Here is a 25,681-nt window from a genome sequence, read left to right on the forward strand (position 1 = left end):
AATTTCGCCCCTCCATGTATATTAAACCTTGCTGCTGTCACAGACTCAACCATGCTGCGCCAACTGATCAAAAATCAGCAACAGGCATGTCCATCAAAAATTGATACTTCTCATTCATAATGGTGTACTCCATACAAATACAATGCAGAGTTAACTGCTCTAGCAGTGACCCAGAATGGAATTATTTCGCTAAACCTGTCCATATTGAGAATGTTATTAAGTGTGTTGGCAATTCTCGGTTTAGGCGCTAGGTGGAAGCATTCCAAAGTAGAACAGGTGGGGCGTTTCGTCATTATTTAACAAAGTACCTACAATGAAATATTATAGCAAAATTAATACACAGTCAACAATTCACTGCAAAACCATAACTATAGTGACTTATACGTTCACGTCCAAGTTCAATAAAGTTTTTAAGTTGTATAATAAAAACGGAAGCAGCTGGCAGGATCATAACATGTCGACGTCCACAATAAAAATCAGCTCGGTCACAACAAGCACAAAACTCGCTGTTTATTACGGTAGGTCACGAAAACGAAGTTTTATTTTCCAAGGTAAGCGGAAGTGCCGGAAGTGCCGTCTCAAAGACGCAAGATTGAAAGACAGCCTTGTGTATCGTAATTGCATGTAACAGAGTGCAGTACGCGATGGCGCAGAAACCCGCCATGATGGTAAGTAGGCGCACAACAGTGTCCAATGTATTCACGAGCTCTGAGCTGAGTGTAAAATAAAGTTACTCAGTCCCTATCAATGTTATTTACTGAACAGAATATATATATATATATATATATATATATATATATATATATGTGTGTGTGTGTGTGTGTGTGTGTGTGTGTGTGTGTGTGTGTGTGTATGTATGTGTGTTTGTGTATGTAACAGTGTAAATGTACTACCTATTAACCAAATGAAACACTTTTGTTTTGTAAAATGGTATTAATTTTGTCATAAACATTCAGTGTTGTGAGGAATGAGACATGATTACCCTGTGACCAAAGTCGATGCTCACCTATGTGATGCATGCATTAAAGCAACAGCATTTTGAAGCTTCATTTCCCCACCTGAATCCATTATACTGCAGAAATATGACATACATGTAGATGTCAAGAAAAACCTGAGGAGCAGTATGAAATAAACTGTTCTGTTCTTTATTTGATTTTTTTCTTTCCTTACAGTGTTACCATCTCTACCAACAAGCAACATACAAAATAATAATAAACAGAAGAACATTTTAACTGAACTTGGATTTACACATTCAAGGTAGAAAACATGAATGCATTTAGATTTTTATTTTTCAGAGAATGGACATAACATTTCATATACAAACAACTTGACAATGCATAGATTAGATGGTCAGGTGGCAGTCACCATAGATTTACTCTATTGACCTGCAAACATGGGTAGTACCATATGTGGTGTCTAATAGTGTTTCAGGATTCTGCTTACCATCATGGTGGCAAAACCGCGCATGGCGTACTACGGAAGTGAAAATGAAGTGCATTGGTCTCCTGTCAAGAGTCTTTGGCGTGTCTAGAGTGATCACTTGTAGTCCATCGGGGGCGTTGTTGTCCTGGCTCCCCTCCACTCCTCACACTCTCTTTGCCGGCAACAAAGAAGACACATCCATGAGTGATCGATGTTTTCTTTTTTAAACATTCTTTTGTGACATTTTAAATTTTGTTTTGTATTTTAAAGCAGCTTGTCGTACGAATGGACTTTTAATACCTCAGATTAGTAACTAATGTTGTCCAGGCTAACAATGTTAGAGCCCAATGACTGAAGAGCGATACTTTCACTCGTCTCAACCATCCTGGTGAGTTCTCTTTGTTTTACAAACTTATTTAAAATTGACTCGCAACTGAAAACTATGCTGGGGCTGTGGAAAGTCGAAACTGAACGCACCTATCCGCCTCCGGGGCTTTAAAAAATGGACATTTGAACCACTTGTGTAACTGTGAAACATCATGAAACAACATTTCTAGACACTGCGAGTACATGCACAAGAAGACTGTAATGGAATAGAAAAACAGCTTTGTTTGTCATCTGTAAATTGGATGCAAAGTATGCTAATTGACGGTTAAATGGTCTCATCGTGAGACTGCAAGCTTGCTGCACAATGCTATGGTTATGGTTTATTTGTTTCAAACACGCTTAACACGATACACGGAGGAACATCGTGTTTACCCCCTCCACAATTAAACATGTTCGAAAAGGAGTAGGAAGAAGCAAGCTTTTAATGTTTCCATTCTCTCTTCGGAATGTGGATCTCTTCCGTCTACTATCATTAATGTTGATGCTTGTCAGCTCTTAAACCCCCCTACCCGACCCACCCATTTAATGCACACTGACTCATAGCTTTCCACAACAGATGGTATACACACACAGCATTGTGTTAATGGAAGGCCTTTGAAGCACTTAAGGATTGTTCTCAGGCTGCCCTGATTTGAGGCGCCATACCATATTTGATACATATTGAATTTACAGGACGAACCCACACTTCCCAGGAATGAATGAGTGTCCCACTGACCCAGCCTGAGTGTGTGTTCAGTGTCCATTCAACTAGAGAAAGTAGCTATTGAACTAACCAGGTCAATAGTACAAAGGGAGAGAAAAGAAGAGATGTCAGAAGCGCTTACTGTCCAAATGTCTGGAGACTGAAGTATATTGTAGCTCAGTGCACAATAGACAACAGTAAAATCTAGACAGTCATGCTTCAGTAGTGTTTAAAATCATTTAGCTCCTAAAAAAATGCGAAAGGCAACCTGAAACCTTCCCCTGTCTTTTTGGAACAAGTTGACTGAGTTGGTGGCACACGTCGCTCTCCAAACTGGTCTGACGAGATGGTTTACGTTCTCAAAAACAAACAGCCACCGATGTTGCACTGTCTGGCCGGAACTCATCTTTGTGGTTTATCCACTGCTATTTTAAAATAGTGTTTTAAGTGGAGTGAATGCACCTGGTGAATCATATACAAAGCTTAATAAACTACATGAATCAGCCGTGGGTATTACTCAGCTGAATGTTGCAATTATTCTTCCCCAGTGTTTACCTCGGTAGCTGTCTTGTCAGCGTGATTCCGGCCATGACTCGCATATGTTTGTACAAGTATTAGCACAGCTGACGTCATTCTTTGGCCTATAGGATGATGACAATTTGCCACTTTTGCGGGGTTTGATTTGTATGCTCTGATGCATTCAGCCATTAATGCGATACATCTTCAGAGTAGAGGTCATTAATAATAAAACATTTTTTTGTTTCGGAAGGTTTCGCAGAGGCACTGTTGTTTGAGTCCTTGAGCTGCAGGGATAAGGAGTGGACCTCTTGATGGTACAAAGTTCATTTTTCCTCTTCAGGCACTGAGGCGGTTGTGTTTGTTTATAATAGCTCAAGGTCTGATTGTATTACAGAAGTATGCCAGGGTGAACAAAGGACTGCTATACTGGTTGTGTTTGTCTGTGAGCAGGGTTATGTAAAATGACCTGTTTTTAATGCACTTTTGTCTTTCATTGTTAGCCTGTTGTTTTTTTTCTTCAGATAGGAACCTTCTCAACCCTGCAAACCACTGCCCCATTTAGTACAGATACCTCAGTTACCCTAACATTTGTCTCCCTCGTCTCACCAGGTGTGGATGACTTTTTCAGGAGGACACTCAGAGCCTGGCCTCTGACTGGAACCACGTCATCAGAGAAGACATCCTCCCCAATCAATCATGTCCCAGGAAGCATCTCAGCAGTCCGCATCCCAGTCAGCTGAGGTCAAACCTCGTCCGGACATCCCCCCGAAACCGACAGAACGAACCGCCTCGCTTCCACCGTGTGATGAGAGCGAGCGCTCTTCCAGCCCCTCCAGTGTGAATGTGAAGAGGATCGTAAACAAGTTCACCAAAAGCAGCGTTGCGCTGGACAAAAGCGCAGAGAGCGTGGAGCCAGTGCCACGGATACCCATGAGAAAGCAGCCCGTGATTAAACCAACCATGATAAAACCAAAACCCGTCGCTGGCGGGCCGCCTCCACTGCCAAAGAAGAGAACCCGCCTGCCGCACGTGAAGAGCACCGAGTCAGAGGACGCCGACAGCAACTGCAGTGAAGGAAGTCGATCAGGTACACACCGCCTTAAACGTGCAAGCTCATCTTTAATATCTCGCTCAGGAAAAATAGGCATCTCTCTGAAGGGAGAGTCTGACGCCAACAAAAATGGTCTTGCTGGAGTTTGTCAGCAGTCAATATCGTGTGTCTGTGTGCGTGTGTGCACACGTGTGTGTGCGCATGTGTGCACTAATTGGGTGCAGAAAAAACCAGGGCTGTCAAAAATAACGTGTTAACAGCGGTATATAATTTATTTAATTAATTACGTTAATTTTTTAAATTGTAATTAACGCATCTGCACCAGAGCAAGCACGCTCTGTTATGACGGCAGGCGGAACCACAGTGGAGCGTCCCCACACAGTCACACAGAGTCTGACGCACTTTTATAACTTCATTGTGACCTGAACACATCAACAGCAGTACAATTCCAACAGCATACACTGTATGTATCTCCAACTCACACACGTCTCTAGTCCCTTCATCCTGGGAACAATACTTCCTCATTCTCATTACAAGAACGCAAGATGCATTCAGGGACACTCCAAACATCACTAAAAGGGCTTTATAATGTGTGTGTGTGTGTGTGTGTGTGTTTAAATAAACAGGAAGATAAAGAAAAACATGAAGTGGATAGTCTTATCACTCACTTTGTAACTCTTAATTCGGATGTACAATTTGTACATGTACATTTAAAGTACATTTAAGTATGCTGGAAAATCCACTGAACACAAGTAAATTTACCTTAAATTACATGATGTCTTTGAACGCAACCCCTCATTGCTCATAATAACACAGTTTAAAGTGTGAATGTCCATCAACAAATGTTCTGCTCCTATTAAAGACACAAGTTTAGACAAATAGATTTTTAGACTTGTGTGGTATCTTTTAGCTTGATTGACATATTCAGTTCATTTGGAGCTGTTAATACATACAAATATATAGAATCCTGTCCTGTCATTGATCTTTCTGTTCATTAAACACAGTAAAAATGGGCATATTTCAGACATAGTTGCTAATGGTGATTAATCATGATTAATAAATAAAAAAAAACTTTGATTAAACTGATTAAAATGTTTTATCATTTGACAGCCCTAGAAAAAAAGATCTAATTTGTGAATTCCCATATGCTGTAGGTGTGGCACATGTGTTCCAAGAACAGGTTCTGTTGGTCACTTCACTAGTTTCACATTTAATGAAAGTCTATTATGTATGTTTTAATGCTGCGCAAACAAATTACGATCGCAATAGTGTAAAGGCCAAGAGCCAAATTTAACCAATGAGTGACCTTCAGTTGTATGCCTGCCCCAACAAAACAGGAACATAACACAACCGGTGATAATTTGTGAGTTGTCTTTTAGTTGTGATGTTTTTTACTCCCCTCTATGAAAAAACATCACTTCTTTGTTTCAATTTAGAAACAGAGAAGTGAGTAACCCAATGCATTTACTGTACAAAACGGTATTGACATTGCTGAGTTGGAAAATTATGTCAAAACACATATTTTTTGTTTAGAAGTTCTTGATGAATATACTAAATCAAAATATAGAGTAAGTGCAACACTCTTTCATCATGTATTGGCAAGGAAGCATGTATCGTTCAAATTTGGTTCACAGATTAAAAAATAGTAATCTAATTCATGAGGCAAGTTTGAAAAATTCTGTTAAAGATATTCGATAACTAGTAAGACGTGATTTCTCTCGCACTTTTTACAGACTTGAGTACTTTACAGCTTAAAGTCAACACACAAATACTGCAGTAAAAATACAATAAAATGCAGTAATTTGTTTGCGTAAAGGACAACCTCGCACCCCTTTCTCCAATTTATCCATGTTGGATTTTAGCCTAGCAGTCCTCTAAACTGTCCATTAATGTTTGAAGACACCACTTGCACACTGTGCTGACTGGACAGTCAAAAACGAAAGTGGAGTAGTGGTGGTGGTTAGAGTGTCCTATTGGTGCACATCTGAGTGGTCCTAAGGGCTGATGTTCCCCACTGCAGAGCCTGACGGGAAAGAGGTGGAGGCTCAGCCAGCCGGGAAAGCAGCGGGCGAGGATGGTCCAGACGACACTCCTGGCTCTTGCTGCGACCCAAGCTGCAGCTGCGTGTGCCACCTCCAGCGACCCGGCATGAAGCTTGTGTGGGTGCCAGTGAAAGGGGAGGACGACAGAGTGGGTGCGGAGGAGCAAAGCAGCATCTCAGAGGAGGAGGAGGAGGAGCAATGGAAGGATGACGAGAACCATGTGGAGGTGGAAGAGAAGTGCAATGAGGAAGGAGTTGAGGACGAGGCAGTCGAGAGCGGGGAGACAAAGATAGAAAAGACAAAGTTCCACAACTCGTTGGATGTTATAATCGGCGAGCATTACAAAAAATGCTCAGAACCTGGACCGTTTGTTTCCACAAAACAGAATCAGCTCGTGCCAGTCAACCACAAAGCCCCCCAAGAAGAAGAAGAAGAAAAAGAAGGTATTTATGAGTCGGTCATCTGTACGGTTGATCCTGGTCAGAATAAGAAAGCCACACATGAGGTGGATGGTCCTCAAGTCAACGTGCCCTTACCAGCTCGCCGCTCTAAGCCTCCAGAGATCCAGATGGATAGCGCTTCAGGGTCAGGGGGAGATGATGTGCCACCTGCCATCCCGCCCCGCATACCCATCCCTCAGGACTTTCGTTGCCTCGTGCCCCAGGTTTCAGTGGAAGAGTGGGGCTTATTGAGACCCTCACCCCCCAGCAGCAATGGCAGCACTCCACAGCACACCAGCCCCCTTTTGCCTCACAGAACCCCAGTGCTGCTTCCAAAGACAGATCTGAGCAAGGGCAGCAGTCACACAGGTGCACAGAAAAATGGTGTGTAAGCCACAGGCACTTTCACTATGAACTCTGAGAGGTGATTGTGGATGATGATCAACATGTGCTTGACCTTTTTAGAAGGAGACGATGAAGGAGGGAAGGAGGAGCCGACGGAAGAAGTGTGAGCTTGAGCAGCGAGCAAAGACAACACCAGTCTTGTAGCTGTGTTAATCCATTTCATACTTGCTTGTCTTCCTGTTGCAGGCATCCCATCCAGACGGAGGTTTCCAACAGCTGGAAGTCCCGCCTGCAAAATGGTGAGGAGAAAAAACTCAGTAAAATAAAGTCTCAAAAATATAAAACAAATGCAGTACACATATAGACACCATCGTGCTTGTCATGTGACCCCTCCAGAGCCTCTATACCAGACGTACCGGGCCACCGTCATCACCAAGGAGATCCGCCGGCAGACAGTTTGCCGGAACATCAGCCAGACGAGCGCCGACTACGTCATGGACTTGCCGAGCCGCCGCAACGCCAAAACCAGCCCGATGCCTGCGCCACGCCAGAGCACCCTGTGGCGGGAGGTCCCAGCGGTGCAGGAAAGTGGCGTCCTGGAGCAGCTTACAGCCGAACAGTGCAAGTACCAGGAGGTGAGAAAGTTGCACAAATTGACTCAAAGGATTGTTTCTTTCTATCCGAACTTGGACATTGTGCTCTTCCTGGTAGAGTATGTTTGAGGTTTTGACATCGGAGACCTCCTACCTTCGGTCGCTGCACGTGCTAACGGAACACTTCCTGGAAAATCGGGAGCTAGAGGAGACGCTGGTCCTCATGGACAAGAAAACCCTCTTTTCCAACATCCTGAGGGTCCGTGAGGTCAGTGAGAGGTAAGAGGGGAAAGGGAATACAGTAGATCGCTGCTGTTCCTAGGGATGTGTAATTCAGTATCATAATGGCACCAGTCCCGATGTAAACAGTAGTAACTGGACCAAAAAAATGAAGAAGTTATCGGTGCCTCTTTTCGGTCCTAAATTAATGCAGTGCAGTGCACCTGGTGATATTAAGTAGCGCCTTATAAGTAATTCAATGGAGAGCCCGACCGATTTATCGGCGAGCTGATGATCATCAATTAATCAAAGTTGGTGAATATGTAACCGATATATTAACTTTTTTTGCAGCGCGGAGATTCTGTCGCTTCCGTACCTGGCCCCTCCCCCACACACAACCACACAGACCAGCGAGGTGCAGCTTTGCCTGTCGCACTCACAGAGAGCCCTGTAATTTCCGCATTAACGGAATCACGGACGGAATCGCAGAACTGGCCAATAAAAGAGGAATGTACTGTTAAACTCAGAATCCTGCGGAAATTGACATATTGTGAATGAAATGCTGTAATCGTAAGAAGAAGGAACGTTTGTGTGGGGAAATATTTCCCCAGCGGACCGCTCATTCATAGGTGCATGTCCTCACAAACACTAACCAGCCCCGAGCTGAACTAAACATGTTGAGGTGGCAAACTGAAACACCGGCTAAGTCAGCGAAAACACTCTTACTTGTCACCGAGTGTGATTGTGAGCGTGAGAGCTAACGTACAGCAATGGCCAGTGTAAACTGGCTGGGTTAGCTTAGCGGAGCATGCTAGTGTGGCTGTGTGTGTGCCATTCAGGCTGTATGAGTTGTGTTTTAGGTAACGTAATCGAGCGTTTTAGGATGCCCGCTGACTCCATGCGTGAAATAAGATTGGCAGCCACGCCTGCAAGAGGCACCCAGCTAACTATCTCACTTAGCAAGTCCAAATACATTTTCAACACACACCACACTTCCGGCCTCAAAATAAGAGTGGCGCACATCCTGTCTAATAGTGGTAATAAAATAAGGGTGTCTTTAAAAAAAAATAGCTCACATTAATAAAACAATTGCTTCTGCAACTATGTCTTTTTTAACCACAAGCACTTATATGATCGTTTGAGGATTTTGTAGCAATGAAACATTATCCAAAAATACTGGGCAAAAATATTGCATCAATAAATGTAAGGAAAAAAATGTCAACAGAAAAAAAAACAGAATTTAGGAAAAAATAATATGGAATTTGGGGAAAAATGAAACTGATTTCATGGGGCCCTACTCACTCAGCGGCAGGACAAAAATGCCTACTCGAAAAAATCAAATCTCACAAATCGTTCGGCGTTCTATTTGTCTCCCGCCATATCCCTGCGCACTGTCACCTCTCCATTCTTGTGTATGTGACAAAGACGCTCGCTCGTCACAACAGCATCATCATTATCCACCAATCACACTCAGAGCGAGCACGGTGCATTCACGAACACTGAAATTCTGAACATCAACATTATAACACAAGCAGGTCGTGTTTTTGCACATTCTCTGTCTTCTGTATTGCTGCTGGTTTTGTTGTGATAATCATGGCAATTTGTGGTGAATTTATTATCATTTTATTTATATTACTGAAGTACAGTATTTAAATTACCATTGTGTTCAACTTGCATGTCACCAAATTACGTAATAAAAAGGTATTGTTTTTTTTACTGGTTAGTACTGGTACTGGTACTAGTAGTACTGGTTCAGATAATATGTAAACGATACCAAACCCTAGCTATTGTCCCGCGAATGTTGAAAAACCTGGAATAATGGACGCACCCATAAAAAAAACAAAAAATGTGTCTTTTCCTCCTAACATGCTCATAGATTCTTGAAGGACCTGGAGGACCGCATCTTTGAGACCATCGTGTTCTCCGACATCTGCGACATCATCCACTACCACGCCCAGCACAACTTCCCCGCGTACATTGACTACGTGCGCAACCAGATCTACCAGGAGAAGACCTACACGAGACTCATGTACGTCTCGTTGCCGCCGTCAGGACACCTCCCGGCTCCGTACAATAACACGTGTGTGCCTGCGCCATAGGAACAACAAGCCGTTTGCCACCATCATCAATCGCCTCCAAGAATCGCCTCAGTGCCAGCGGCTGCCGTTCACGTCCTTCCTGCTGCTGCCTTTCCAGCGGATCACGCGCATCAAAATGCTCATTGAGGTGAGCGACATGTGTACAGAATATAAGTGAAGCTACCCGAACACTTTATTGATCTCCAAGAGAAATTCACAAAGTCAGAGTCGGTCACGCTGTGTCGTGCCGTGGTACATCGTCATCCTCCTTCCAACATCCTTTGTCACTGTAGTCTTTAACACGCCTCAAACTGATAATTTATGTTTGCATTCTGGTGGTGTGTCCTTGTTTGTTGTTGCAGAACATCCTGAAAAGGACACAAGAGGGGACCAAAGAGGAGCGGATGGCCTCCAAGGCTTTGACCTCTGTTTCAAAGGTAAACGCTCCTATCTTACTTACAGAACACATGAAGGACATATAAAATACAAAAATAAAAAGCTGAAATATAAAATTAAATGAAAACAGTAATACAAAAAAAAGATGCAAGTTATCATTGTCGAATTCATAGGTGCAGATCCTTTCATATGGTCAAGGACACCATCTTTATCCTTGAGCGGCTTGGACCGGGCATGCGGCTGAGCATTTTTGTGATGTCTGGTTTCACTTCTGTGGTGGTGGCTTTTCTTTTCTTTATCGGGGGAGTCAGCTTCACGCTTGCGAGACATAATGAAGCGTGGTCGGCAACGGGTAGAAGGGTTGACGTTGTCGTTCCTCAGCGTAGCTACACGCAACTATGTATTCTTCTGCCACATGCATCTAATTAGTCTTTTATTTACGAATCAAACCACTTAGAGCGAAACAACGTTTTTAAGTCGTAACAACGAAACGTCATAAACCGCAGACTACCTGTGTGTCTGAGCATTCACGCATCCAGAGAGCCATGTGATCATCTGACATTAATTGCACGCAGATCATTGACGAGTGCAACACAGAGGTGGGGAAGATGAAACAGATGGAGGAGTTGATCCTCATCTCTAAAACTCTGGAGTTTGACAAGCTCAAGGTAAGTGAACACAGCACAGCGTTGGCTTTCATACTGTATATTTGTATCATACTCTCTTTGATACTTTGTATCATACGTTGTCTTTTGTAGGCCATTCCCATCATCTCCCAGACGCGATTCCTGGAGAAGAAGGGAGAGCTCCAGGAAATGTCACGAGGAGGAACCGTCTTCAACATGAGAGTCAAGTTCAATCCCATCTACCTCTTTCTCTTTAACGACCTGCTCGTCATTACGGCCAACACGGTCAAGAGGGGGTGAGACACATGATTTGTTTGAGGGGTGCCATTGCCTCTAATAGTGCTACAAAGTGCCACTGCTGCTTCTTTGCCTCACCCCCCGTTCCCACTCTTTGTCTCGACAGTGCCGAGCGCTTTGTGGTGTTGGACTATGCCCATCGCTCTCTGGTGCAGGTGCAGCCTCTGGAGGAGGACAGGAGCAGCGGGCCCTATGAGAACTGCTTCACCCTCACCCTGCTGGAGAACCACCATGGCCGCTTGATGGAGCGCCTCATCAAAGCCCCCTCCCAGTGAGAGGAACCAGATTCTCATTTGGAGAAGCACCTCCTTGCATGTCATTAAGTTGTTCCCATTATTTTTCATAAGTGCAGGACAATGTATTGCAGTGGAACAGTGGTTTGTCCATGCCCTTTCTTTCAAAATCCTGCCAACAAACATCTCCCTGGCAACAGTAATGACACCAAAGTGTTAAAAATAGTCTAAAGAGTCTTCTTTTTTTAATGACCATTTCCTCTTTTTGATATTTATCCAGCTCAAAGTGCAAAAAAAGTGACCTTTTGGGAACTTTTAAAGTCCAATAAACTCCCTTTTTTTTGACAGGCCAGACATGCACAGGTGGATGGCGGCCTTCCCAAGCAAGGAGGAAGATGATGTGGTCTATGACGTCTGGGGTAAGCACATCTATATGACACACACCACACACAGTGACATCTGCTTGGTGTTTTTTCATTGTCTTATTTGAGTGTGTGTGTGTGTGTGTGTGTGTGTGTGTGTATGTGTCAGACTGTCCTCAGGTGCAGTGTGTGGAGCAGTACGTGGCCCAGCAGGCCGACGAGCTCAGCCTGGAGCCCACTGAGATCGTCAACGTCATCCGCAAAACCAACGAGGGTGAGAAGAAGGTTCCGGGGATTTAGTTTCGTTCTAACACGCGGTGATGACATCACTAACACAGCCCCTCCGTTCCTGCTTCCTTGTCATCCTCATTACTGCCGCAATCCTTTTAACAGTTTACTGATTTTATTTTCTTGCATGAACAATAGAAAAACCTTTACAATTGCCCCTCCCCCCTTCCTCCCCCACCCCTTTCTGTGTTTGCTGTCCCTCCCGACCCCCAGGCTGGTTCGAGGGGATCCGCCTGTCAGACGGCCAGAAGGGTTGGTTCCCCGATAACCACATCATTGAGATCACCAATGAACACGTGAGGCGGCGCAACCTGAAGGAGCGCTACAGAGTCATTCAGGCGGCCAGCCTGGTGACCAACGGCAGAAGCCGTAACTTGATCTAGGACCTTTTAGGTTGACTTTTACATCGCCCACTTACAATGATTAGTGATGACACAATGGACACGATCATCACCTCTAAACTTGAACTGGACTATTTCAAGGAGGTGCTGTAAAGAGAACATCCTTTAATGTGTGTGTGATCGTGTGGCTGTCGTAGCAATCGCATTGTAAACAATTCAAACACACAAGAACAAAAGCAGCACAAACAGTAGCACCCAACAAAAAATTCTTCCTGTCATGTTTGGAAGCGAAAAAAACAAATCTAAAGCTCTAACTGGTCATATTAGCCACCTTGCTAGATGAGCTTTGTGAAGGATTATTTGTGTAAATCCACAACATGCTGCTAGAAGGTTTACAACACACACACACACAATAAAAGTAACTAGCGAGTCAGGTGCTTGTTTTTGTGTATATGAAGTCATTGTTGAAGATGTCAAATGTGCACATGAACCAATGAACAGCTTGTCTCTTGGGCAAACTAATTGTTATGATGTGTCCCAAAGAGACGGGAGGACGTCTCACTCAGCATCCACAAGATAGGGAAAAGGCAGGGAAAGAGGTATGAGGTACTCCTCATAGATCTCCACGGCATCTGTCAGCATGACCTCCATCCATTCTGGCTTGCAGCTTTGAGGTTCCTCTGTGCCTCCATCAAGACACCTTTGAACCACAGCTGTGCCCTCGTCTCCCAGACCAAAGCCTCCCATGAGGGTGTGAGCTGCCTCAAGTTCGGCATCGCACCATCTTCCATCCTCCTTGGCATCTCCTCTTGCTTCTCCTGCTGCCGAGCCAGAATGCTCCCCAAGGCCTCTGGTGTCCCCGCACGCCAGCGAAGGCTCTGCAGTGCTGGTTGATTCCACCTCCATCGGGTGGTGCAGTTTAAGGTGACAAGTGATAGCCAGGATCTCATCCCAGCTCAGCTGAATGACCGCCTGGGTTGGACCACATAATGGACTGACGTTGGAGCTGGAGTCTGTCTGCTTGGGGTCTGCTTGCTTTGGAGGAGCTTCACAGCAGGACACAAGCGGCGGTCGAGTGTTGAGCTGAAACAAACTCAACTCCGACTAGAGAGAAGTGGGAATTCCAGGTAAGCTGTCTTGTCATTCCCATGCATGCTGAGAAAGTGTTGAAAAATCCCCCGTCTTGGAATGTTAACAATCTGGATCTACACTATATTTACTGGGGTTTTCCTTGGCAGTAGGTAATTACTGGGGTTTTCACTGCCAGTAAGTAATTAGAGCAATATATTAGATGTAGACTGACGACACCTTTTGGAATGAGCTCTGAAATGTACTTCATGTTGAATGTTTTGTCAACTTTTGAAGGCATGTAAAAAAATGTCATTACTGACATTGGCTTGTTTTTTATGTGCTAATGTTCGAAATAACGCTTCAATCAGGGTGTCCAAAGTGCAGCCCATGGGCCATTTTAGGGTCATGGTACATTGTACAAAAAGAAAGGTGATCTGTTGACACTATAGAAATGCAAGTCATGAGCGTCTCGTGCAAAACTGAAATATTTTACTGAATTGGGACTCACGGGTACCCATCTCTTGTTAACTTGTTCATACACTCCTGATCAAAATCTGAAGACCAGTTGAAAAATTGCTAGAATTTGCGTTTGGCACATTTGGATCTTAATGAGGTTTTAAGTAGAGCTACAACATGCAAAAACAAGAAGGGGGAGTGAGACAAAAAGCAAGTAAAAATGGCCATCAGTTCCAGACAGTTGATGCCCTTCGTGAGGCCATCTTCACCGCTTGGAGCAATGTTCCCACTAGCCTGCTGGAAACACTAGAAACACTCGCATCAAGCATGCCCAAAGCAGTTTTTGAAGTGATTATCAAGAACGGTGGAGCTACTCATTACTGAGTCCTACTGAGAACATTTTTTGTTCTGGTTTGGAGACTTTTTTGCTATTTTTTGAGCGATGGTCATACATTTTTGATCAGCTGATAAACAGCCTATTTCAGTTTGTTGTTTTCAATAAATGACTTTTTGAAATTGCTTTTTGTCTCACTCCCCTTCTTGTTTTTGCATATTGTAACTCTACTTAAAACTTCGTTAAGATCCAAATGTGCAAAATGCAAATTGTAGCAATTTTTCAACTAGTCTTAAGATTTCGATCAGGAGTGTATACTCACCTCTGCTACCGCCAGCTACATTAAAAAAGGAAACCAGCAACTATTACTCTAACTGCATTTGTAAAAATGATATCCCGTGAAAAAGCAACAAATCTGGTCCTTTCCTCAAATCGACTTTGTTCTCCATTCCTGCCCGAGCTGCATTACAGGTGCTCGACCAAGACTCAAGTGCAGAACTTCAACAGGACCAAATCAGTTGCTCATGCGCTTTGTGATGAGTGACTCGAGCGAATTGAGTACCAATTCACTTCAGGGAGTGACTCATAAAAACTTGAGCCAGTAAAAGGAATCGAGTTTCCCATCACTAGTTGATACTAATAGCTAATAACGCAATGCTTTGTATCGAAATATCTATACAATATAAATATTTTTAAAGCCTTTTTACAAAAGTAAAATATATGTGCCTTACATCACCAGAAAGATAAATCCTCCCAAACCCTCTCAGCCCAGGGTACTCCATCCATCCATCCAATTTCTATACTGCTAATCGTCATTAGGGTCGCGGGGTCTAGGGTACTCTTACCTCCAAATTTGCGACAGTGTTGGGGATCCTTTTGCCCCAGTGGGTTGGCTCATTGTAGAAGACCTCTTGTGGGCTGAGGTAAGGAACTAAACAGGAGCCAACGTCACTGCAGCTGACGAGTTTGAATGCAAATAAACACCGACTCACCTGTTTGGAAAGGGTACAAGCTGCCTTTAGCAGCCATGTACAGAGGCATGAAAGAAGGGTGCTGCAGGGTCCTGTTGGAGCAGTGGGGCAGGATAGCAGCCCGGTGGGACGTCTGTTTGAGGTGGTGTCCACACTAATTAGACATTTACAACGTGCATGCATTTAGACGCAGTTAAAACACTTACATCGTCGCTCATAGTTTGTTTTGTGGAGTTTGACGGTGTCATGGAAGCCTTGTGGTGAAGCAAGATGAAGTGCTCGGGATTACTTTAGCGCCCTCCTCTGGCTATTTTACTGAATGTTCTGTGTCAGCTCAGGGGGCATTTCGTTAGCTACAACGGGCAATGTCATCCATTCAATGGCGCCGGAAAGTTAGGACAATTCCAAGGGCCCTTGACTGACAGGGGCCCCAGTAAATAGGTAAGCTAATTTTGCTATCTGGTTGTGATTTTAAATATAGTCAGAAAACGATTAAAACAATCTCTTGTATTTGGTAGCAGTTAAATATCCACCTTGACCAAAAGTAAACTTCCATATTGACCGACCACCCCCCATAGCTACATTAAATGGTTTGATCCACTACCTTCACCTGCCAACCAACATTTAACGAGTGCAGGTAAATGTTGAGCATGTATTAAACTTTCTGGAGTCTGCTCCCCATCATGGAGGCCAAACCCGCACAGGGCATAATACAGAAGTGAATGTCCATCAGCACTCCTGTTTTAACTGTAGACTCCTTGGTTTACATGCCCACTCATGCTGCTACAGAGAGCTTCCACCAGACTTATGTGCTGAACCACGCTTCAGAATTTAAGCCAAAGTCTACAAGTCTACATGGTGAGGAAAACTTGACCGGAACAGACCAAAGTAATCATGGGGAAAAAAAAAAAAAAAAAAAAAAACTTACCGCTTGCAGTTCATGCAAGACACGTTTTGACAGCTCCTCCACACGAAAAGTTGTGTGCTGCAGTGAAATGCGAAATTGTCCCCCAGCTGTGGGGGTGGCCACCCCTGCCTACTGCCGATACCCATACCTGCCATTATTAAAGATCATTGAACTGATATATATCTTTTTTTTTTTTAAAAAGGACAAAGATTTTAGGCAAACAAAAATGTACATAAAGTATTAGTAAAAATACACTATCAAAATACTCATTCCTTTGAGAAATAAAAAGCAAACTATTAGCGTGAAAATTCTTTGGAATTTTGCTCTCAAAGCCCTCCTGTGATCAATGACTTCAAGTTTTTAAAACGATATAAACAAGACAAATTGTGACAAGAACTGGAAAAAAAAAAAAAAAAAATTGCAATCGTGCTAGTATTGATCCAATACTGACACTACCCTTGGTGTTGATACCAAAATATTTGGCTTGCTCAACCCACGCTCTTAGATGCACGAGTTCCTAATGTGGCCAGTTGTTGTAGCCACCATTTACATAGCTTTCTTCCACACACACACTTTAAATTTGTGTTAAAAGCTTAGCCAACTATTGTGCTTGAATAACCAATCCACAAAAAAAGCTCAGTTTAAAATAGCTTTACTTTTATTTCTTTAAAAGAAAAAAATCTCATTTGAATGTTGCCACGTCAGCCCCTGTGACGAAAGTCCCGTTTTACTGCTTGAAAGAAGAGACCTTTCCTTCTGTCAGGGTGAGGTTTTCTACTTTTCAACACCCTAAAGTAGCGAACATTGCCATAGGAGGCCAGCAGCTTAGCGTTTGCATCCCCGCTTGTTCTCATGGGTGCAGGAGCTCTCGTTTGGAGAACTGTAGTGGCCCTGAGTGGAGCTTACAAAAGAAGAAATGCTCATATGATGACTGAGGTGCAGTTTTGTTTTTGTCGAGTACCTGCTGTGGGCTGACTGCTGTGGATGATTCTACCACTGCCTGGGCTGTCGGACTCAAACCTGTGCATGGAGAAGAGCCTGTGGAGGCCATCCAGAGGATATGTGCACTGCACCACCACCCTGCATCAACAGGAACATCAAGTGTACCATGCAAATAAACTGAAGAGATGCATGACTCCCATGCACAAACCTCTCACTAGCATGTTTGCTGTAGTAGAAAATCTCATTTTCATAGATTACTTCTCCATTGTAGAGCTGCAAAGGAACGAGAGAGACTGTTGCAGACTGTAGCAAGTCGGGGGAGTGGTCCTAGTACCTTGACTTTGGAGCTACAGCTGTTGAGTGGAAAGGAGAAAAGCGCCCTGGTGCTGTCAGCCTCTACTGGACAACAGAAGACATCCAGCAGATTGCTGCTCGATGGAGTGGCACCACTCGGTGTGATTAGAGACAAGTCTGCTAGCACAGTCATCCTTCCATCCATGGAACACGCTACAAAGACGAGTGTCAGCAAACATGAGAAGGTCCATCAGTCTTTCCAGTGATGTCTTACCAATGACTTCAGAGGAGGTGAAGGGACAAGTCTTTGTGATGGACCTCTGCACAGCTGATGTCTGACGCTCTTTCACAAGGATCTCAAAAGTGCCCAAGAAGCCCTTCAAAGTGATTCCCTGCAACAGAATGCAACTCGTACCTGGAGTTCTACGCTAGCTCAGATTCTAGGACTGACCTCATACTGGAAGCCCTGCGTGAAGAGCGGCACAACCACCTGCAGCGCGTGGCTGTCGTTTGTCATCCTGTAGCCTCGCTGGGCAGCCAGCTCTGATGTCAGCTCCTCTGAACCCACACTGAAGAACCACAGAAAGTCCAACGGCCTGTGGTCCACTCTGAAGGTGATCCCAGTCTCGGAGCAAGCAGCATCCAGGACTGGAGGAGCTAGATGAAAATGGTTATTAAAATGATCCACCAATGCTCCTGAAAGCCCAAAGCTGACTTACAGACATCAGTTAGTGCAGATACACTGACGGAGTGGTAGCAGAGCTCGTTTTCAGGGAGAACGCGAAGAGTGTAGTTTATGCCCAGACTGTACTTCACACTATGGAAGGCACAGAACTAGGAGAGGGAAAAACCTAATGGAGTGAGGAACTTCAGCTGACCTATAGTGTAAGAAAAAATAAATACCTCCTGTGAAACTGCAGGGTCATCAAAAGGCACCTTCAGCATGTAACCATGCTGATGGTTTGGCTGGACAACGTTAACGATTGTGTACGAGCTGGTGTTGGCAAGAGGCCACAGAATCTCATGTCCATTGAGCTGAAAAGACAACAACTCCACATCCTCGGGGATGTCGCCCAGGTAAACTGTGAACATGTGTTCCTCCACCACGGTCTGGTTCTGGGTGAACAGAGGGTGTAGCAGCAGAGGTGTGACCAGCATCCTGTGAAGGCGGAGCCTGGTCTCTTCCTCATCGTCAAAGAGCTGCTCCATGTGGAGATGGAAGGTGAAGAACTCGTAGAGGTCACCGCTTGCAACGCTCTACAGGAGGAACAAGTCAATCTTATTGAACCACTTTGGCCACCACTGACCTTGACGACTGACCTTTCTGTGCCCACCATCCATGTTGAAGGGGATTCGGATCTGGACAGTGTTGTTCTTAATCACGATGTCCTCTCTATCTGTAAAGACTGAAGGCTCGAGGAGTTCACTGTTCAGTCCAACAAAGAGCCGTGTAGCATCAGGACCAGGGTATAGTGCCTCAGGGGTCTCAAAAACCACATGACCGTCCTCAAAAGTGCCTTCGTCTGTTGGAGAGAAGTTGAATCATTTGGACAGCGTTGAACATTAAGGGGGTGTATTAAAAAGCAGATACATACGTATGGAGCAGGTGGTCAGCAGGTCCACCATGATGACAAACCAGCTTTGTCTGGAAAACAGCGTAGCATGGACCACCTCCACAGGGATGCCATTCACCTGACGAGACAGTTGTTAGCACTAAAGCCCTTTAGACTTGTACCGCTACCACTACAGTGCTGTTACCATGGAAATGAAGGCGTGCGGTTGTCCGTAGGGTGCACGGAAGACCAGCCTGCCGTCGGTCAGTTCAAACACGTAACCTCGCTCACGAGCATCTGAGAGGCTCATAGGTGCAATCTGCTCCACATCGTTCTGGAACATCACCTGCCAGTCTGAAGTGGCTGAGGCGTGTGCCTGGCAAGGAAGATGTCAAAGGCTGCCCCACTAGGAACATGCCGTTTAGCAGGTCTGTGGATTTAATGCTAATGAGCTGCCGTGTCTGACAGTCTCCAAGAAGCGCCACTGCATTCTATCGACTTGAGACACAAAATGCTAGCGACACTACCATAGATGTGTGAGCTACAGTGCCAACAGTCGTATTTTATCATGCTAGGTCAGCCTCTTCACAGAAAAACAAACTTACAGCTAGATCGCCAGGCATCCCACCAATAGCGAAGCCGGCTTTACATCATTTTATACATTGTTCAATAACCCCGTTAAGTCGGTTGCAACCACAAGACATCACAAGTCTTGAATTCAGTGACCTACGGTGCGATATTTGCTAGCTTTCAAACAGTTGGAACCTCGGTCAAATATCGCTGATTTCATTCAGCCACGACTTTCAATAAAACTGTAAAGTCTATCATAACTTCAAAGTCAAACGTTAGCGGTCTCATTTGTATCATGCTACGTTAGCCCATTCACTTACGAAAATCATGACACAGCTCCGTCAGCCGACTGATGGTTGGCATAACACCAGGTGTCATTTTAAGATGTGTAGCAAAGCCTGCTTTGCCATTCTATAAATTGTTCAATAAGCTAATGAAGTCTACAGTACAAAAAGCCCTCCACGTACATCACAAGTTTTTAGTGCAGCAATCTTCAAAAGTACGAAATTTTGCTAGCTTGTAAACAGCTGGAACCTCCAACACCAAATGCCACTGTCGTACAATTTGGAATGAAACCAAAATTTTCCCAAATACACGCATCTTAAAACAAAAACTCCAATCCCATCACAAATAGTCAAACACCACTAGCTAGCATAGCTAGGTGGGCTACAGTGCTAACATTGTACTCACATTTTAACAGCACCACCATGCGAGATTAGCCTACTGTATGTGCTGAAGAAAAACGATCAAATTTCCTGTTACGTCTGGCTGAATGACTGCCGTTTGCAGAGTACCAGGCATCATTTTCAGATGCGTAGCAAAGCCTGCCTCTTTACAAAGTGGTGAGTGTAAACATGGGGCTGGTTCATTGACCTTGGGGCGGATCAAAGATGGGATTTCCATGAGGAAGGAGGTTTCTCCTCCCTCCTCCCTCCCCCCAAAGGACATACTGAAGTAAAAACTTAGAGCGCATTTGAGTCTTCTCTCAAAAAGTAACACATTACTCTTATCACATCAGTAAGTTTGTTTTGCGTAATAGGGGACCTTTCAAAAAGCTCCAACCTACAGTTGTGAGAGTGTTCCAGTCGTCCTTCCGTGTCCCAGCAGCACATGTGATTTCACTCCTCACAGACACCTGCAGAGAAGGCACCAAATGTCTGGAAGTGGACCACTGGAGGCCACTACACAAACAGCAGTTACCCACCTCCATGTAGTTGACCTCACAGGTGACCTCTCGAGGAGACCACTGCAGCAAGGGCAAGCAGGTCTTATTTAGAGCATAGACCACCTCAGCACCATCGCACCTCGCCAGCAGGTTGAAGCTGAACGTGAACACTTGATCATCCTAAGACCACCGCATCATCACAATTATAAAACAGAATTCACGTCGGCTTTTGTGTGATTGCAGGTACCTGGTTGGCCGTGTGGCAGCTGAAGTAAGACGCACGAAGCTCTATGCAGCTACTTGACGGAACAACAGCGATGCTGTAACCGCAACTGGCTGCATACGACTTCGTGATGGCGTACACGCCGGTCCTGTCTGGAAGAAGCACCACATGCATACGTCTTGGAGCTGCATCACTACATGGACCAAAATCTTGAAAACACACCCCTCAACCCTTTGAAGTCCAGGGTAGGATTTAGCGTTACCTTTCGTGTTTCTTTATACTGCATGTCACCTTAAACTCTTGCCTTGGTTGGTTACCTTAATGAACCCTTCAAACTTAGACTGCAACTATAAAATGTTTTAATTTAAATAGAACTTGAGTGAGATACAGTAATTAATTTACTATGAACAGATGTGTCCATTCAAAAAAAAAAAAAAAAAAAAAAAAAAAAAAGTTGTCCACCTCCAGAAAGATGAATAGAACACTGAACGGTCAGGCCTGTGTGGGAGTTTCAAAGCCATTATGTGCATCTCTGCATCAGCTGGCCACTTGATGGCAGTGTTTGCTTACCCTTTCCTTCTGCAACCCAAACGACCAAAATGCTTTTGATGACAAGCTTTTTTTTTTTAAATCAAAATTTAGACAATTCAAAAGACTTGTAATTACTACAGTGTGAAGTCTGCACTTTGAGTTGAAAGGGAGCGTCTGTGGGGCTGCATCATCATGCTGCTGCAGCATACAGCGCCGATACAAGGTCGTGGATTCCGGAGAGTTATATCAATTAGAACTCACTTCCTGTCCAGTGTATTTGTCTATACAGTTGACTCTGTCCTAACAGACTACTCAAATGAAAATGAGTTACTTTAAGGCAGGGGTCTGCAACCTTTAGCATCAAAAGCACCATTTTGACTCATCTTTCAGAAAGAGAAAAAAAAAAAGTTTGGATCCACTAAACATTACACAGCTTATAAACTTTTAAAACTTTTTAAATGTTACCTGTTACAAAATTCAGACGGAAGTGTGTAGGCCTACCTCGAAATCATTAACACTTAACTCTGTAAGCCCTTTTGAGTGGTTCCCGTATTTATGTAAAATTAAAACAAAATGTAGTCAACTTCAACATTAAAAAAAAAAAAAAGCCCAGAGTTCACATATCTGCGTAAGTGTTTACGCCTGTGCTGAACAGTCATCAATAACCATTTTATTGGACCTGTCCTTGAAGAGAGGCACTCTTACAATTTCCTGTTAATTTTCTGAATTTGGAGAATAGATTGATGTTTTTATGAAATATTCTTTCATGCATTTCCCATCTGTGAATGCCTTGCCCCTCCTTCCCATCTCATGTGTAGCCCAGTGATGCCCATTTGGCCATTTTCTCGATAAATCTGGCGACGTTACAAACGCTCTTGGCGACTTCACAAAAAGGGACTAGCGACAAATGTAAGGACTTTTACTGACGTCGTTGGGAGATTTTTCTGGAAGACGTAAAAGTGAAAGGATATATTGTGCGGTTGCTCCGGAATGTCCACCCCACGTCACGAAGGTGAGTACACAGTCGGCTTCCTTACGGCACACGACCTGCCTCTGAGAGTCACCACCTCGGCGATTGGCGTGTTACTGGCACTCTTTATAAAACATGTTATGCTCTCGTTTACTGCGCAGTAACTTGCTTCAGACTCAACTCAACACTTCCTCACTTCTTTCGCAGTGAGAGTCACTGTATACACTAGCCCATAGACATATGCACTAGACTACCGCCCCCTCCCTTGCTCATCCAATCAGCAATCAGAACGCAGTCTAGATGCATTCACGGACTTGCGATGAGTCAGGTATTTCACAGTTTCGGAAATGCACACGTCCCCTATTTCGGTGTTAATTTTTTTTTTTTTTTTTTAAATCACTGCACTCGGCGAAGGGAGCCGCAACAAGGTGGCTGAAGTACCGCATGCGGCTCCGGAGCCGCGGGTTGCCGACCCCTGCTTTAATATCATGCAGGGCTTACCGACAGCCTCAAAGCGCGCTTCATCCCCAGCAAAAGAGCGATCCACAGCTATCATGAAGTAACGCTCATGACACTCCATGTGAACAACACCTACAAGCACACTAACACACTTAAAAGGCATGCTCATGATGCTGATCTTTACGTTTCATCAGGTACCATCAGGAACAGGATCACAGGACACCAACACTGACAGGAGGGACATCATACTGCAAGGCAAAACACACAAGCAGAAGCATATTAAATGTCTCTCTCAGCATCATCTTCTTACCCAAAGTAGAAGAAAGGCTCCATATTTGCTGGTGAGTGTCTGTGCGCTGGCAAACTACACCTGACCAACACAAGATCAAAGTGTCCTCACTCAGGTGAGGCTTATTATCAAATAAACTGGCCAATCAGAGGTCCCTCATTGTTAGAGCGTGACGCTCATTAGCAATCAATGAGTTTTGTCTTTGGATGTGACAAGAAAACGCCTGCTTCGTCACCTAGGTGTGGAAAAGTATACTTATTTCTTGTTACATCTTTAAAAGTGCTGTCAATCATGGTTCAATACTGCATTGGGGGCGCTTGCTTTCAAACATACTATATCCTTCTCCTCTCCCACGACTGCAAATTCTCATAGCTTCTCTGAGACTGCGTATGTGTATGTGTGCGCACATGAGTGGCAGCCATTAACGCCACTCCCTTTTCGGGCCAAAAGACAAATCTCATTCAGTTTAACTCATAATTGTGAAGAATATGGAATTTTTTTGTACATTTCTTTGCTGAAACCACTATTGGTTACATATGCTAGCCAGTGGTGGTGTTGTCATATTTTTGGGTGAAAAAAAGGGTCATTTGAAGCCAAGGAAGGATAGCACCATTAAGTGTCAAGAGGGTGGGGAGGATGTGTTGAGCTGCAGGGTGATGATCATGTCCTGCATGGTCAGCATGCAATACACAACACTGCAATGAAGACACCTGCTCCAGACACACACTGAGTGGACATGTCTTACCTGTACGGGGCATCTACTACTGTATGTGGACAACTCAATGTTTTATTGTTAACTTCAACCTGAGGAAATATGATGGTAACCATCACTCAATAGAATGCATAATGCATTTGCATTTTTTTTTTTTTGTGGTCTCCTGGGGCATCATTTTCAGACAGAGGGCTTCTATTATTGTGAATGTGAATCTGCCCATGATTGTGATAAATGCATGCTACTAAATTAAGGTAATGGATGGTTGTAACTTAATACAGTTTCATTGAGCAAAGACTGGATTTGAAGTTTTAAATGTACGTCAGTGCTTCTGGTAGTGGTTAGGCCACCAGAGAACACCTTGCTGGCCCTCACTGCACAACACTGAAACACTGACAGACTGGGAAATAAACGCTGGCTAATTCATTCATTTAATATTTATTCACTGAACTGCACTATATGATACAAAATTACATAATTTAGCATGAGAGTGCCAAAATATTGCAAATATAAACATATCTTGTAACTAATATCTCTCTGTCACTGTCAAATTCAACCATTATCCTTTTAAAGGCGGACTTTGCAGTAGTAGTAGCAGCAGCAGCAGGTGTACCTAATGTTGTGTCCAGTCAGTGCATTTGTTAGCTTGTCCGCCCACATGGACAGAGAGGTGAGGATGTTGAAATTGACCCTGACAAGCTTATAACACATTAACACTAGCTTGTGTGGTGTTAGCAACAGGTCATGTGATCACTCACTGGACACCCGCAGTCTCTCTCCACCTGAAGTCAAGACTTTTTATGATTAAAGTCATCCCACTGATCCGTGAGAGTGGAAAAAGGAAGTCAAAGGTTGTTCAGCCAGTCATTAATGTCAAGAATTTGCCGGGTGAGTTCATTCATGATAATAGCTTTACATGCGGTCAACAATGGCCTGACATTTGGATAATTGCTCTCGGTGTTTACTCCACTGACTAAATCTGACGGCAGGAAGGTTGGTGGAGTGTCGGCCTGCTTCGTCGTGTCCAGGCGGTCTCATTAACATTTGAGTCACTGTGTGTCACTAACAAAGTGCCACAGCATGCGAGGCCTCATGTTGCGCTTGGACACCTTGTGAAGCTGGAGCGGCTAATCCTGAGTGACACAACTAAAACATTTGATATTCACTTTTCATCGAAAAAAAAAACATAAAACAAAACCGAGCTTTGAGGTGTCTAATTGTGTCATGGCGTCAAATCATCTCCTTTTGGTGACACTTTCTCCAACACACCTCCTAGCTCCCCCGCAGCCTCTCGCCTCAGCCAATGGCGTGCTGGTGTCAGCTGGAGGATGAGGAGGATCTGAGGATGAAGGAGGCTATTTATCAGCTCATCGCCAACACACCGCATTGATCGTCACGCCAATTGAAGAGTCTAGTGGAGATGCTTCAGTCACAGGTGCACATGCTGCTGCTGGTTCTGCTGTCCGGTGGGCTGCTGGTGCGGGTCAGTGGCGCCCCGAGTGGTGCAGATCTGTTGGCAGAGACCCTCAGAGCGGACATGGCACTGGACAAGGTGGGACACTATATCACATCATGCACTCCAAGTGTCAACGTTTTTTAGGGAGCCTTTTTTTTGCTTTTAGGCCTTGGCTCGCTCACTGCTGATGAGGCTCATCTACCAACTGGCAGCCAGAAGAGCCGACATGCTCCCTGAGCTGGCGGGCGAGCTGGGAGTCAGGGTGATGCGGCGACACCTCCCTGTCTCTCAGAGAGAGCGCAAGGCAGGCTGCCGCAACTTCTTCTGGAAGACTTTCACTTCCTGTTGATTTTGTTGTTCTTACTTCACATTGCCTTGTGTGTGTGTTGTCTATTTTACAAGTGGCAGGGATGTACAGTCAAATAATTTACTCAATAAAATGTCTGTTAAACAAGAA

General features: G+C 44.3%; 4 protein-coding genes across 6 annotated transcripts; 2 read left to right on the forward strand and 2 right to left on the reverse strand.

Annotated features, from left to right (window-relative positions):
* The first annotated feature begins 1,562 nt into the window (after nt 1–1,562).
* On the forward strand, nt 1,563–12,754 carry arhgef15b (Rho guanine nucleotide exchange factor 15b). 2 transcript variants are annotated; one of them, XM_054800130.1, is made up of 17 exons: nt 1,563–1,810; nt 3,261–3,324; nt 3,620–4,097; nt 6,082–6,927; nt 7,009–7,051; nt 7,135–7,187; nt 7,285–7,523; nt 7,600–7,760; nt 9,577–9,729; nt 9,800–9,926; nt 10,141–10,215; nt 10,750–10,842; nt 10,933–11,096; nt 11,204–11,368; nt 11,679–11,749; nt 11,862–11,966; nt 12,194–12,754. In XM_054800130.1, exons 3-17 carry the CDS (start codon nt 3,707–3,709, stop codon nt 12,361–12,363), a joined length of 2,856 nt encoding a protein of 951 aa, XP_054656105.1. In that variant the 5' UTR covers nt 1,563–1,810; nt 3,261–3,324; nt 3,620–3,706; the 3' UTR covers nt 12,364–12,754. The 2 variants fall into 2 exon arrangements, with proteins under 2 accessions (XP_054656105.1, XP_054656104.1); XM_054800129.1 differs by lacking the exon at nt 3,261–3,324.
* On the reverse strand, nt 12,160–15,569 carry LOC129194766 (uncharacterized). The gene is made up of 4 exons (XM_054800140.1): nt 15,360–15,569; nt 15,175–15,286; nt 15,028–15,113; nt 12,160–13,425 (listed from the first exon to the last, which is right to left on the reverse strand). Exons 1-4 carry the CDS (start codon nt 15,399–15,401, stop codon nt 12,880–12,882), a joined length of 786 nt encoding a protein of 261 aa, XP_054656115.1. The 5' UTR covers nt 15,402–15,569; the 3' UTR covers nt 12,160–12,879.
* A 1,135-nt stretch (nt 15,570–16,704) lies between these two features.
* Nucleotides 16,705–23,100, reverse strand: LOC129194997 (uncharacterized). Its single transcript, XM_054800651.1, has 18 exons — nt 23,078–23,100; nt 22,966–23,015; nt 22,782–22,899; nt 21,070–21,080; nt 20,832–20,959; nt 20,624–20,764; nt 20,486–20,554; nt 19,055–19,225; nt 18,892–18,988; nt 18,617–18,819; nt 18,200–18,553; nt 18,016–18,130; nt 17,748–17,953; nt 17,571–17,688; nt 17,337–17,509; nt 17,211–17,275; nt 17,022–17,140; nt 16,705–16,961 (listed from the first exon to the last, which is right to left on the reverse strand). The coding sequence occupies exons 1-18, from the start codon at nt 23,098–23,100 to the stop codon at nt 16,762–16,764; spliced, it is 2,361 nt and encodes a 786-aa protein (XP_054656626.1). The 3' UTR covers nt 16,705–16,761.
* On the forward strand, nt 21,247–25,664 carry sst5 (somatostatin 5). 2 transcript variants are annotated; one of them, XM_054800142.1, is made up of 3 exons: nt 21,247–22,867; nt 22,962–25,320; nt 25,391–25,664. In XM_054800142.1, the coding sequence occupies exons 2-3, from the start codon at nt 25,189–25,191 to the stop codon at nt 25,571–25,573; spliced, it is 315 nt and encodes a 104-aa protein (XP_054656117.1). In that variant the 5' UTR covers nt 21,247–22,867; nt 22,962–25,188; the 3' UTR covers nt 25,574–25,664. The 2 variants fall into 2 exon arrangements, with proteins under 2 accessions (XP_054656117.1, XP_054656116.1); XM_054800141.1 differs by having other exon boundaries at nt 21,247–22,350.
* The last annotated feature ends 17 nt before the right edge of the window (nt 25,665–25,681 follow it).

The sequence above is a fragment of the Dunckerocampus dactyliophorus genome, chromosome 15 (genome assembly GCF_027744805.1).
Source record: "Dunckerocampus dactyliophorus isolate RoL2022-P2 chromosome 15, RoL_Ddac_1.1, whole genome shotgun sequence".
Classification (NCBI taxonomy): Eukaryota; Metazoa; Chordata; class Actinopteri; order Syngnathiformes; family Syngnathidae; genus Dunckerocampus; species Dunckerocampus dactyliophorus.

Coding starts and splice junctions, on each gene's coding strand:
- LOC129194766 (XM_054800140.1), bottom strand. CDS start 15,401: ATGACACCGTCAAACTCCACAAAACAAACTATGAGCGACGAT. Junction 15,287..15,359: donor AACAAACTATGAGCGACGAT/GTAAGTGTTTTA, acceptor CACCTCAAACAG/ACGTCCCACCGGGCTGCTAT. Junction 15,114..15,174: donor CTTGTACCCTTTCCAAACAG/GTGAGTCGGTGT, acceptor GCTCCTGTTTAG/TTCCTTACCTCAGCCCACAA.
- arhgef15b (XM_054800130.1), top strand. CDS start 3,707: ATGTCCCAGGAAGCATCTCAGCAGTCCGCATCCCAGTCAGCTGAGGTC. Junction 7,052..7,134: donor GAGGAGCCGACGGAAGAAGT/GTGAGCTTGAGC, acceptor TTCCTGTTGCAG/GCATCCCATCCAGACGGAGG. Junction 10,843..10,932: donor TGGAGTTTGACAAGCTCAAG/GTAAGTGAACAC, acceptor TGTCTTTTGTAG/GCCATTCCCATCATCTCCCA.
- LOC129194997 (XM_054800651.1), bottom strand. CDS start 23,100: ATGGAGCCTTTCTTCTACTTTGG. Junction 18,989..19,054: donor CGCACGCCTTCATTTCCATG/GTAACAGCACTG, acceptor CTGTCTCGTCAG/GTGAATGGCATCCCTGTGGA. Junction 18,820..18,891: donor GCTGACCACCTGCTCCATAC/GTATGTATCTGC, acceptor TCTCTCCAACAG/ACGAAGGCACTTTTGAGGAC.
- sst5 (XM_054800142.1), top strand. CDS start 25,189: ATGCTTCAGTCACAGGTGCACATGCTGCTGCTGGTTCTGCTGTCCGGT. Junction 25,321..25,390: donor CGGACATGGCACTGGACAAG/GTGGGACACTAT, acceptor TTTTGCTTTTAG/GCCTTGGCTCGCTCACTGCT.